Raw genomic sequence first — 10,795 nt, 5'->3', positions numbered from 1 at the left:
ACAAAATTGAATTTTCTTCTGAATAGCCGCAGGCTGCCCCGTTCCGAAAGGAATAAAAGATGGCTGCCGCTGATCGCTGCGGCACTGGCTACTCGCCCCTGCTGGAGAGCATGGGTTTATTTGCGTGTAATAAAACATCTTGCGTGGCCGTGTAATGTTTTCGAGAACTTTCGGCCCATTTACGACCTCGTTCTGCCAACTCTTCTTCGCTGAGGATCCGTTTTAGCGTCATTCTTAAGCTTCCGTGGCATGCCGCCGCAATTATGGACGAGCCACATCAAGCTAAATAAGAGAAAGCGGACCAATCGCAGACGCCAGCACCACCCTCTTCATCCGGTTATCAATATTCAGTGCAGTGGCTCGGCTCCATCGAATCCCTCTCCACTTGGACATGCTCCTCGCCTCTTGGGAGCCAATTAGATAAGACAAGCCGCTCAGTGCAGGCAATGGTATTCGTTTTTCAAGCAAACAAAAGTGACCTCCTGTGAACCTGGGGAGCATTTGATCGGTTGGTTCAGACAACCCTGAGGGGAACCGCCCGATGCTTGCGTCGGTGGTTACGAAAATTTGACGTCAGGAGACTGGAATAAAAACATATTGGAATAGTTTTACGTTATACGGCCCCGTTTTTGGGTGATGGACCGGAGCCATGGGCACTTGCTAATAGCCGGAACGTGAGTCAAGTGAGGAAATGTGCTCGGCGCCTTGCAAAGAATCAAGAGCGTTGTCGATGCGCGGCAAAGGGTACTCGTCTTTCCGCAATATCTTATTAGGACGGTGGTATACCCCACGCAAAACCGGATGGATGCATCTTTCTTCTTTACAAGGACTACAGGGGACGCCCAGAGACTGTTAGAAGGTTAACCAACTCTGGGCTGAAGCATATCGCTGACTTGGTTTTCAATAACACGGCGCTTTGTAGGCGATACGTGACAAGGTCGCTGGCGCAGCGAAGCGTGGACGCCGGTATCAATCTCGTGATACACCGTCAATGTACGGTTCAAAGTCGCTTGTTGACAGTCGAATGTAGAGGAGTACTTGCGAAGCAGGTTGACGAGCTGGGAACATTGTGTAGGGCTCAGGAAGGAATTCATAGAGCTGTCCGATATGTGCGGTGTAGACAGGAAGCAAGTAGGGCAACAAGCCAATGTGCTGATCTCGAAGCAGGTGCCATCAAGAGATGCGACAAAGATGGTCACCGAGTGGATGGGCTAGACGTCTAAAGCACTCGACGTGACGTAAGTGTGAGGGGCGAGGCATAATCGTTGGAGATGAGGATATGAGTGAAGCTCCCGTTGACAGTGATGACAGAGAAGGGAAGAGGACATAATGAAGAAAAATATGCGACGGTGTAAAACTTGCAATGGTATCTCTAACACAGTTGGAGCAGGCAGTCGTAATCCCAGATGAGTGCGGAGGTATCGTAGTGTCATCAGCAACGAGCAGTTTCTCACCACAGTCATCATCATCATCTAATTGGGCGTCAGGAAGCAGCGAAATTTTTACTTCTCTGCGAGAACAGTCAATAACGGCCTTGTGATCGGAAAGGAAGTCCGACTCCAAAATGATGCCCTTTGAAAAGGAATAAAGAACAACAAACTCGAGTGTGTAAGTGAGTCTGAATGGTGATGCGGGTAGTGCATGAAGGAACAGGGGTAATGTTCTGTGCGCTTGCTGTACAGAGCGACAGTGCAGACAAGAGCTTCATTACTTTTCTGAGTGAGCAAGAAAGTTCTTCGGTAATTACAGAAACTGCGGTCCCTGTGTCGACTAGCGCAAGTGCAACAATTCCGTCTACAGATACTTCGATAACGTTCGTCGGAGAAGAGCGGTGCCTTGTGCCGTTTGACACAGACGCAGTTCTTGTCTCAGGAACTGCGGCGACTAGTTTTCTTGTTCGGTCGCAGTGGGACGATGACGCATTGGGGAAAGGGAACGGCGTCATGGAGATGGCGAGCGGCAGTCATGGGCAGAAGGAGTGGCGGTGCGTGGAAAGTCGGATGTGATTCAGGAGGCGACAAGAAGAAGGGAACTGGAAAGGCGTAGTAGGGTACATGTTGGTCAGCTCGGGGAAGCCATAAGCGATCGACGTCAATAGAAGCGTACCACATGACTAGGGATGCCCCAGTAGAAGTATATTGTGCGATTGTCGGGCGTGCGCCATGTTCCAAACCTCGCGGAAAACACCGGAGGAAGTCGACGGGATGGTACAGCGGGCAGTGGTGGCGAGAACGTCGGCGGCAGGGTAACCTTGGCGTGATTCCGGGTAGGCACCGGCAGCTGTGCACGCGGGGTCGGAAGAGCCTCAGACACTTGCTTCTGTACCACCTGGCGTAGGGCTTGGAACGGCAGTGAGTAGGGACAGCTGCCGAGCGACTTCCGGCACGAATGAACTTCTTTATCTCGCCAAGCACGGGGCCGTGTTCGGGAACTGCGGACGCATTTTGCGGGGGTGAACTCTGGGTCAGGAGACGTTGTCTGCCGAATTCATCACAACTCTGACAAAGGTCAGTGATGTTGACGGAGGTTTGTGGGTTTTTCAATACAGGAACATTTGAAAGGCGTTATTTTCGGTGGCCTTCGAGATGTGATGGTTGTTATCGGATTCGGTCATTGACGCATTGACGTGCTTGCTAAGGTCGACGACGTCTTCTATATCGAGTTGGTGAAGTTCTCACAGGGCTGTGGGGAACGGTTGCGCAAGTGCTCTTCGGCAAGAAGACTTCGCACCGCAGAGCGACGGCAAACTTTCGTGGAGCTCGTCGCGAAGTCGGACCAGGTGAAGGTCCAGGCGAAGGCCAGATTCCTGGTTGCGGAACCACACGTTCGCGACACCTGCGAGGTATAGAAGGCCGCGTTCATCAAATGATGAGCATCGTCCAATCTGGTGGGGGCAATTGCGCGTTCATAGGATGAGAACCAATTTCCGACGTCGTTCTCGCCGGACCCCCTGAAGATAGCTGGATCCCACTGAAGCAGCGAGTCGGAACATGGAAGTGTGGGCGAGGCCGGCGGTGGTGTTTGGTGTCAGGCATGGATGGGCGGCAACTTCCGACTGGGTAGTTCCAGGGTTGGGGGAAGCCTAGCAACCTCCATCAAACATGCAACACGGTTTATTTACCATGCCAGAACCAAGGGCCAGAACATACACAGGCAAGGAATGTTGATCTAGTGTCAAGCAGCGAGCGCATGAGCTCTGTTCTCAAGGGAGGTGTTGACAATGCGTCCAAAGCACACGCATGTCTTCTTCGGTACAGCGCATATTTTCTTATCTAGGAAATGCCGCTGCTGAAGGCACAACGCAGTTGATGAGCGACCATGCAGATAACACTTGACACAATAACGTAGCCCTGCCCTTGCGAGAAAAGGAGAAAAATGAAGTACTCCGAACTGCCTGCCGATTAACAGCAGCCTTTACTATAGCTATTTGCATAATTATACCTGATCAAATTTTTTTGTAAAAGCTGTTTTCTGCGCCAACAAAGCACCAGCTAATCGCGAAGCCGCATTTCGTTTCGATTCTTGCCTCGACTCTGTCTTTAGCCCTTCCAAGTAAGTAGATAGATAGCAGCCACCGTTTCTTATAAGGCTAAGTGGCGAACTCCTTCGCTTTCTTATTAACCCTCACTCACTCACTCACTCACTCACACACACACTCACTCACTCACTCACTCACTCACTCACTCACTCACTCACTCACTCACTCACTCACTCACTCACTCACTCACTCACTCACTCACTCACTCACTCTCCGATTCATATGGAAAGCAGGAACAAAGCAGGGCAAGAATGAGGCTATATAGATGTGCATAACAATGGTCATTATGAGTGCTTCTCGTATTCCATTTTAAGCATGCATCTGGGGCGCTAAACGTAAAACTACTCCAAACTTTTCTATTACATTTCTTCTATCAGCCCTCCGTGATTGGTCAAAAATCTTTTTGGACCACACCCACTTCACCTGTCTGTCACGCGACGTCACGAAAACCACGATACCTCCCCATCTGATATGATGCGTACACACTGGTTATGCATGATCTGACCAAAAAAAAGAAAAACAGTTATTCCTGATTCGACGCCTTTTCGCCATTAGCCCCCGGCTATTGGTCAAAAGTTTTCGGGCTGCACCCACTTCACCTGCCTGTCAGGCGACGTCACAAAACCTAGGATCGGGGCGCACATGCCCTTGAAACCACTCACGCCTGCCGCACTATAGACAGAGCCACGGCGCCGTCTCTCAGTGCAATTAATCAGGGACAGCGGCAGCTACGCCATGGGATGCGAAGAGAGAGAGACAATGAGAGAGTGAGCGACAATGTCGTCTAGAATAAACCACACGTCGCCCACTTCGCAATTTCCGATTCTCTAGCTGGTGGGCTCGCCAATGCCTTAGACACCTCCAACCCCCCTACACCTCAGACGCACTTTGCGCCTTGCCTCCACTTTAATGTAGATAAAGAAAATAAAGAAATAGACCAATGCATGTACTACTGTAACCAACGCTGTGCACACAAAGCCACCCACTGTTGCCGCTGGCGAGCGTAAGCAACACGAGACGGCGGGCACGTCACGCATGCCGACGTCGTCTCGGTGTTCCCGCCACCGCGGTCGGGAAAAGGATCGAACGGGCAGAAAGTATAAGCAGGGAGCGGCGAAGTTGTTCGGGAATGGGAAAGGATGGTGAAACAGGGTTTGCTCGCAGATCGAGCCGGTGGACCCCAACCGGCCCGGAGCTCAGACGCCAGCGCGCCCTGGCGATTGTGGCGAAGAACGGCGGCGACTCTTTCCCGTTGCCGCCTCGCTCTTCCCTGCTCCATCCTCGGACGACAACGGCCGCGGCGGCGGCGAGTGCTTTCTCCCCCATATTTCGGCTGCTTTCCCTTCACCACGAATATGCAGCCTTCCTCGGTGGTTCGCAAATAGTGAGAGGCCGCTTCCCTTCTCTTTCCTCGGCCCTCCCAAGGGACTTTCCCTCTGACCGACCATTCCAGCTTATTTCCCTCCTTCACGTTCCTCCCTCCCTCTTGGAATCGAAAAAGCCTCTTTCCATGTCCGAACAGCGAGCTGGAGCTGACTGGGGGAGGCCACGATTTCTTTTTCCCTCTTCCTAAGGGGAGAGAAGGCAGCAACGGTCGCCGGCGGCGGCGTTCGATCAATGAAGTCGTCCCGGTTCGTACGAAAAAAGAAACGGGAGGCGGAGTGCGCCGTCGCGACAGACTCGATATTCACCGCCAGCGTTGCCGCCACGAGCAGCCAACTCCGAGAGACTCGCTGAGGCGGCGGCTGCTGTGTTCCGCTGCCGGCAGCGCACAGTGCCGGGCACACCAGCCCCCGCCAACGAAAATGGAAGCCGCCGTCGACCTGCTGACCGGTGCACCGAGCAGAGCCGTGGCGGCCCCCGCCACGGCGAATGCCGGCGCGCTATCCAACGCCACCTTGGCCCGGGACCCGCGCACCGCAAGATGGCCGCTCGCCGGCAACCCGCCGCTCATCGGCGCCCTCCTGCTGAGCTACGTGTACCTCGTCAAGGTGGGCGGGCCGCGCTTCATGCGCGACCGCAAGCCGTACAACCTGCGCCGCGTCATCCTCCTTTACAACGCGACCATGGTTCTCCTCAACGCCTACTTCGTGGTCAACTTCTTGTCGCGCTCTTACCTGGGCGGCGGCTACAACGTGCTCTGCCAGGGCATTCGCTTCGACGCCGACCCTCGCACCCTCGAGTTGGTGTCGCTGTGCTGGTGGTACCTGCTGGTGCGCATCGCCGACTTCCTAGACACCGTGTTCTTCGTGCTGCGCAAGAAGGACTCGCATGTCTCCTTCCTGCACGTTGTTCACCACGTCCTGGTGGTTTTCAACGGCTGGTTCGGCCTCTCATACGGGCCGGACGGTCAGGTGATGTTCTGCATCTGCCTGAACAGCTTCGTGCACGTCATCATGTATACCTACTACTTCCTGTCACTGTTGGGTCCACGCGTCCAGAAGCACCTCTGGTGGAAGCGCTACCTGACGCAGCTGCAGCTGGCGCAGTTCATTGTCATCTTTGTGCACAGCACCATACCGCTATTCAAGGACTGCGGATACCCGCGGCCGCACACGTTCATCGTGCTCTCCGAGTCTGTGTTGTTTTTCGGCATGTTTGTGCGCTTCTACCGCGGCGCCTACAACAACAAGCAGCCGGCAAAGGCAGCCTGAGAGCGTTTGCTGCGTCGTACTCCATATCGAAGTGGGGCGGAGAGTCTTTCTTGTCATGGCTAGCATGCTACGGCAGATGGCTGACACCTACAGCTGCTAAGTGCTGGCGTGTACGAAGCCGGGCAGAAAGCACAGCGGGAGTTCGTACGGTTCATTGACTAACGGTCCACATCTAGAACACGTCGACGGGCTAGTTGGTTTGAATCCCTGATAGAGTGTGTAAGTGCGACTGAACGAGGACGTAGAAAGAAACAGATTACAGCGCTGTCTCTGTGTATCCATTTCTTTCTGCGTCCTCGTTCAGTTGCGCTTACACACTCTATCATGGGTCCACATCTAGACGCCGCTCGAACAGAATAATATAAGCCATCATTGACCTATTTTTCAGCGAGCTTCCGTTTTCGAGTTGTTTGGCGAAGATGCACATAAATGCAGCGGCCAGTTTGGGAAGCATCTTCAGCCAGCTTGTATGTCTTCTGCTACAAATTATTTTTCTGTCAGCGTATTAGGTTCTTTAGTATATATAATGTATCACCGCATCGATCAAACTCGCCTAAAGGAGGAAGAGGAGGATGCTAGCTACGGGCGCCATCCTCCCTAAGCTCGCCTATTGAGCCTTGTTAATAGATTTCTAGATGCTATGTACATGAAGTTTTTCGCAGCGGCTCTGAGACTTGACGAGCCACTTGGGTATTCTGGTGTTCCTGTTCCTTCTCGACGCGGTCATGCTGGTTGTGCGGGTTATAGTTTCGTTTCTCAGCGAGCATCAGACGCGTAGCCGTTGTCTAAGGCGGGGTGATTACTTACATAATGCTGAAAGGTCAACGCCACCTGCTAATCAAGTTTTTCGAAAGTAACGTGCCCTTGCGAATCCGGCTTCACTTTGGTGAACGGGAAGTAACTTCCTGGCTCCGCATCCTCGCAGAGACGGCTGCACAAGTTTGACTGAGTTATTAGGCAAAATTATTCAGCGTCCATGAGGCAAAGCGCTAGCCCGACTCATGCATTAACTTGAAGTACGGCATGCTGCACGATTCCTGGGGTCTTCAGAAAATATATCTACCCCACGGGCAAAGTCAGATTTTCTAAACACAGAAAGAAGGCACAACTTGATGTTTCATGCTAACTACATAAGCAGGTCGTGAGAAATTTCGAACCTGCATCCTTATGCGCATGGTGAATGTTCCACAGGTTTTTTCAGAGACCAAAGAAGTTTCAGTAAATTCAGTGGATCCATATTTTTAAATATTCACTCGATGTCGCATACACTTCTTCTTTTGGACCATACCTGCCTAGCATAGCAGTATAGCGAAGACAATTATGCCGCAACGTGTACAATCTGTCAAGAAAAGAACGAATGAACGCCAATGGCTACCAGGGCTATACCAGGTGAAAGTGACCAACTTGAAGGAAACTCTGACGAACCCTATTTAGCAAAGTGATCTGCTTAGTGTGCCACGAACAAAGCCAGGAAGGTCATTGATGAAACAAGACTGCAGCACAGGTGACTTGTGCCTCACGAACATTTAGGGTTCTCTCCAGACTGCAACACCGGTCTGGGCCATCGGTAAACGTTTGAATTTCACTGATGCGTCGTTGTCAATGTCAAAGACTTACCATTCAGCGTTACAGCCACTTATGTGGTAAGTGGGAGATGAGGATACGGCCGTAGGCATTAAATATCCAAATGGAGGAAACAGCTGGCCACGAAGTGCTTTTAGAAGGCAGCAATCCTCCGGCGAGCTAGAAGAGTTTAAGCCAAATTATGGGCATAAAAAAAATGGGTCTCAAGATTCTCCCGCAAAAAGGTCTGCTGTACGCCATTCCATTGTCGTGACATACCTGCTGCACAACTGCGACCTTGTTGGTGTGAAATGCCACATTCATTTAGAGTAAATAATGTACTGTAAGATGTCAGAGGAAATCAAAACTGACAAGAGGGCCTTCCAGGATGCGCGGCACTATCAAGATGAAATGCAAAGATTGAGCGTGGAACGTGAAGCTTCACCAAATACTGAGAAGTCCTTGGCCGAGGCTGTATCAGAAAACGCTGGGCGGTGACTACCGTCCGATATTACAGGATGCCAAAAAGAAAACAGTGGCGACAGACGAAGTGACACCGGCCGACCTCTGTACACCCTTGTGGAAACGTAGTGAACTTGTGTGGTGCCTCCTCAGAAATACCGTTCCCGGAGTACAGCTGCCTCGACTGCTGTCGTCTGAATTTGTGAAACACATGCTACGTTTGCGTGCGTGCGTGCGTGCGTGCGTGCGTGCGTGCGTGCGTGGTACTACTTTATGTCTTTCGAGCGTAGCGGGAGTGCGACTTTGCAGAGAGTTCTCGCGTCTGACACTGACCAAGCCAGAAAATGCCTTAGCGCATCACGCTACGGGGCATGATTCCGTTCCCTTGGTGGGCTTAGGTCTCAAAGCCGAAAAACAGAAAAGAAGGCACTGCTTTGCTTCCTTCCGGGAGCCGGGCTTTAATTAGCCGTGATAAACGTCTTGCCATGTTGTGAGGCACGCTTGAACACGATGTGTGTGCGTGTGGATGCGTTTGGTTGTTGGAACGACACGCCATATAATATTATGTATAGCGATTCATCGTATGTGTACCTGTTTTGTGACTTACGTGATGTTGGTTAAAGTCAAAGAACACCCATTCTTCAAGGCGTCTGCTTGTGGTCTTTGTGCTACCAGTGGCAGCGGGCACGAGGGGGTTTGAGAGGGCTCATCAAGAGCGCAGTTTTTACGTACACCAAAGTTGGTCACTACCTGTAGACATGCAAAAAAAGAAGAAAAGATTACAAAAAAAAAACAATTTTTTTTTGCGGTAGACAATAAAAAGAAAACAAGATATTTGCAATTTTCTGATGCAATTTTTAAGTTTTATAAACTGATTTTGTTGCTATTTGGACCTCCGGGCAACTGTTCTCTCTAGTAAAGGAAGCCAGTGACACGTAGCACTCAAAAGGAGCAACAAAAAGTTGGTGCAGCTCTCGCTCAGCTCAGCTCTTGCTTGGTGCATCTGTTGCTTTAGTGCCAGGCTTGTGCATGGTACTAAAGTAATTTAAAAGCCACACGCAACCAATAAGTTTTTTTTACCAAGCACGGTTCGACGTTATAACACTACGGCGAAGCTCTGCATGCGCAACAGTTGTGTACGGCCTCTTGCGCCAAGCCGCGCGGCGCGCCAGTTTCTGAACCAATAGTTTTGGCATACTGCTGTCGTCAGCACTTATGAGAAAAGCTTAACGCGGCATGTACTAGCTGAAATACACGGAAATAGTAGACGTAGTTATGCTGCATTTGTTTAATACCTACACTATAAAAACAGTTGAACCCTTTGGGGTGTATATTTGCCACACAACAATAATCGTCATCAGTCTTGTCCGCATTTCCTTCCTTTAACGCGGCAAACCCGGTGCTTTCCAGTAACGAACGGCATGCGCGTTATCAGCATGACATAGCATTCCCGACAGGAAAGTAACGAGCGCAGCGTTTTCAAGAAAGGAAATGCGGGCAAGACAGATGACGATTATTGTTGTGTGGCAAACATACACTCCAAAGGGTGTAAACGTTTATTAGAGTGCAGTTGTAAGGCGCGCCGGGCCAAGAATGGACTCCCAAATACTCGTGGGCGCCAACGCATTACGCTAACGTTAATGATGCGCGAACGGGATCTGTGAACGATCGGTGACAAAATTTTTGTTGTGTTTTAGACCCAGCCTATTTAAGTTTTCTGATTATTTCCCATAGTTCTGTACCGGACCAAACTTCACACGAATATAGTCCAGGAATGTAATATGGGACTCGGCAACGCATGTCCCAGCATCGATCTGCTGGCGAGGCTCTTGCTCCAATGAACCGCCCCTACCTTAGGCATGTCGGCTACCGCAAGTAGTATCGCCATCATCTGCCAGTTTACTGAACGGTTCTGGATTCGGAAATAAACATTCAAAGCTGCTCAACAGGGCCTCAGGTGAGCGACTACGAAGGCCAGATATGTGTCATGTAACGTGCACATGAATGTTGAGACGGCTTCAACCAATGCTTCTGGGCGTCTTGCCCCATCAAGTGACGACGAATGCGATACGAAGTTATTTCTTAGATAATTTCCACATTTATTTTGTTTGTTGCGACAGAACCAGCCATTCATTCAATGCACTAATTTGGCATCCTTACTGGTGTCGATTTATCTTACTGCGAAAGAAGTTTCAATTTAATCTCACTGTTGCCCATAAGGATTACAAGCGGTAAATAAATACGTGCAATCCTTCGGGAAGAAGCTTCATAAGTAGCCTCTGTAGCTTATATGGTCCGCAAGTAACTGTTCGTAGTCTCTTGGCTGGTCTGTCCGTATCCCGGCGCCCTTAAGCACTCTCTCTTGTGGCCTTCGTCTCCGGACAGAATCACAGCTGATGTCGAACATCTGCTGCAGACGCTGGCAAAGGACACTTCAGGCACTACACTTCATAGGGTCTTCAGGTGATGGGCCCCAGGCCCAGGTTACGGAAGATGTAAGGGTCCCCAGCAGCCCGATATGTCTTGAGACCGACTTCCTCCACCCGAGTTAGATCACGTGGAAGGGAGAAGACACATG

General features: G+C 50.8%; 1 protein-coding gene across 1 annotated transcript; it reads left to right on the top strand.

Annotated features, from left to right (window-relative positions):
- Nucleotides 1–5,189: 5,189 nt before the first annotated feature.
- Nucleotides 5,190–8,857, top strand: LOC126536576 (very long chain fatty acid elongase AAEL008004-like). The gene has a single exon (XM_050183598.3). The coding sequence runs from the start codon at nt 5,344–5,346 to the stop codon at nt 6,190–6,192; it is 849 nt and encodes a 282-aa protein (XP_050039555.1). The 5' UTR covers nt 5,190–5,343; the 3' UTR covers nt 6,193–8,857.
- Nucleotides 8,858–10,795: the final 1,938 nt, after the last annotated feature.

This window comes from Dermacentor andersoni, chromosome 4 (genome assembly GCF_023375885.2).
Source record: "Dermacentor andersoni chromosome 4, qqDerAnde1_hic_scaffold, whole genome shotgun sequence".
NCBI lineage: Eukaryota > Metazoa > Arthropoda > Arachnida > Ixodida > Ixodidae > Dermacentor > Dermacentor andersoni.
Note: the sequence above shows the minus strand (reverse complement) of the source record. Positions and strands in the feature narration are given on the sequence as shown.

Coding starts and splice junctions, on each gene's coding strand:
- LOC126536576 (XM_050183598.3), top strand. CDS start 5,344: ATGGAAGCCGCCGTCGACCTGCTGACCGGTGCACCGAGCAGAGCCGTG.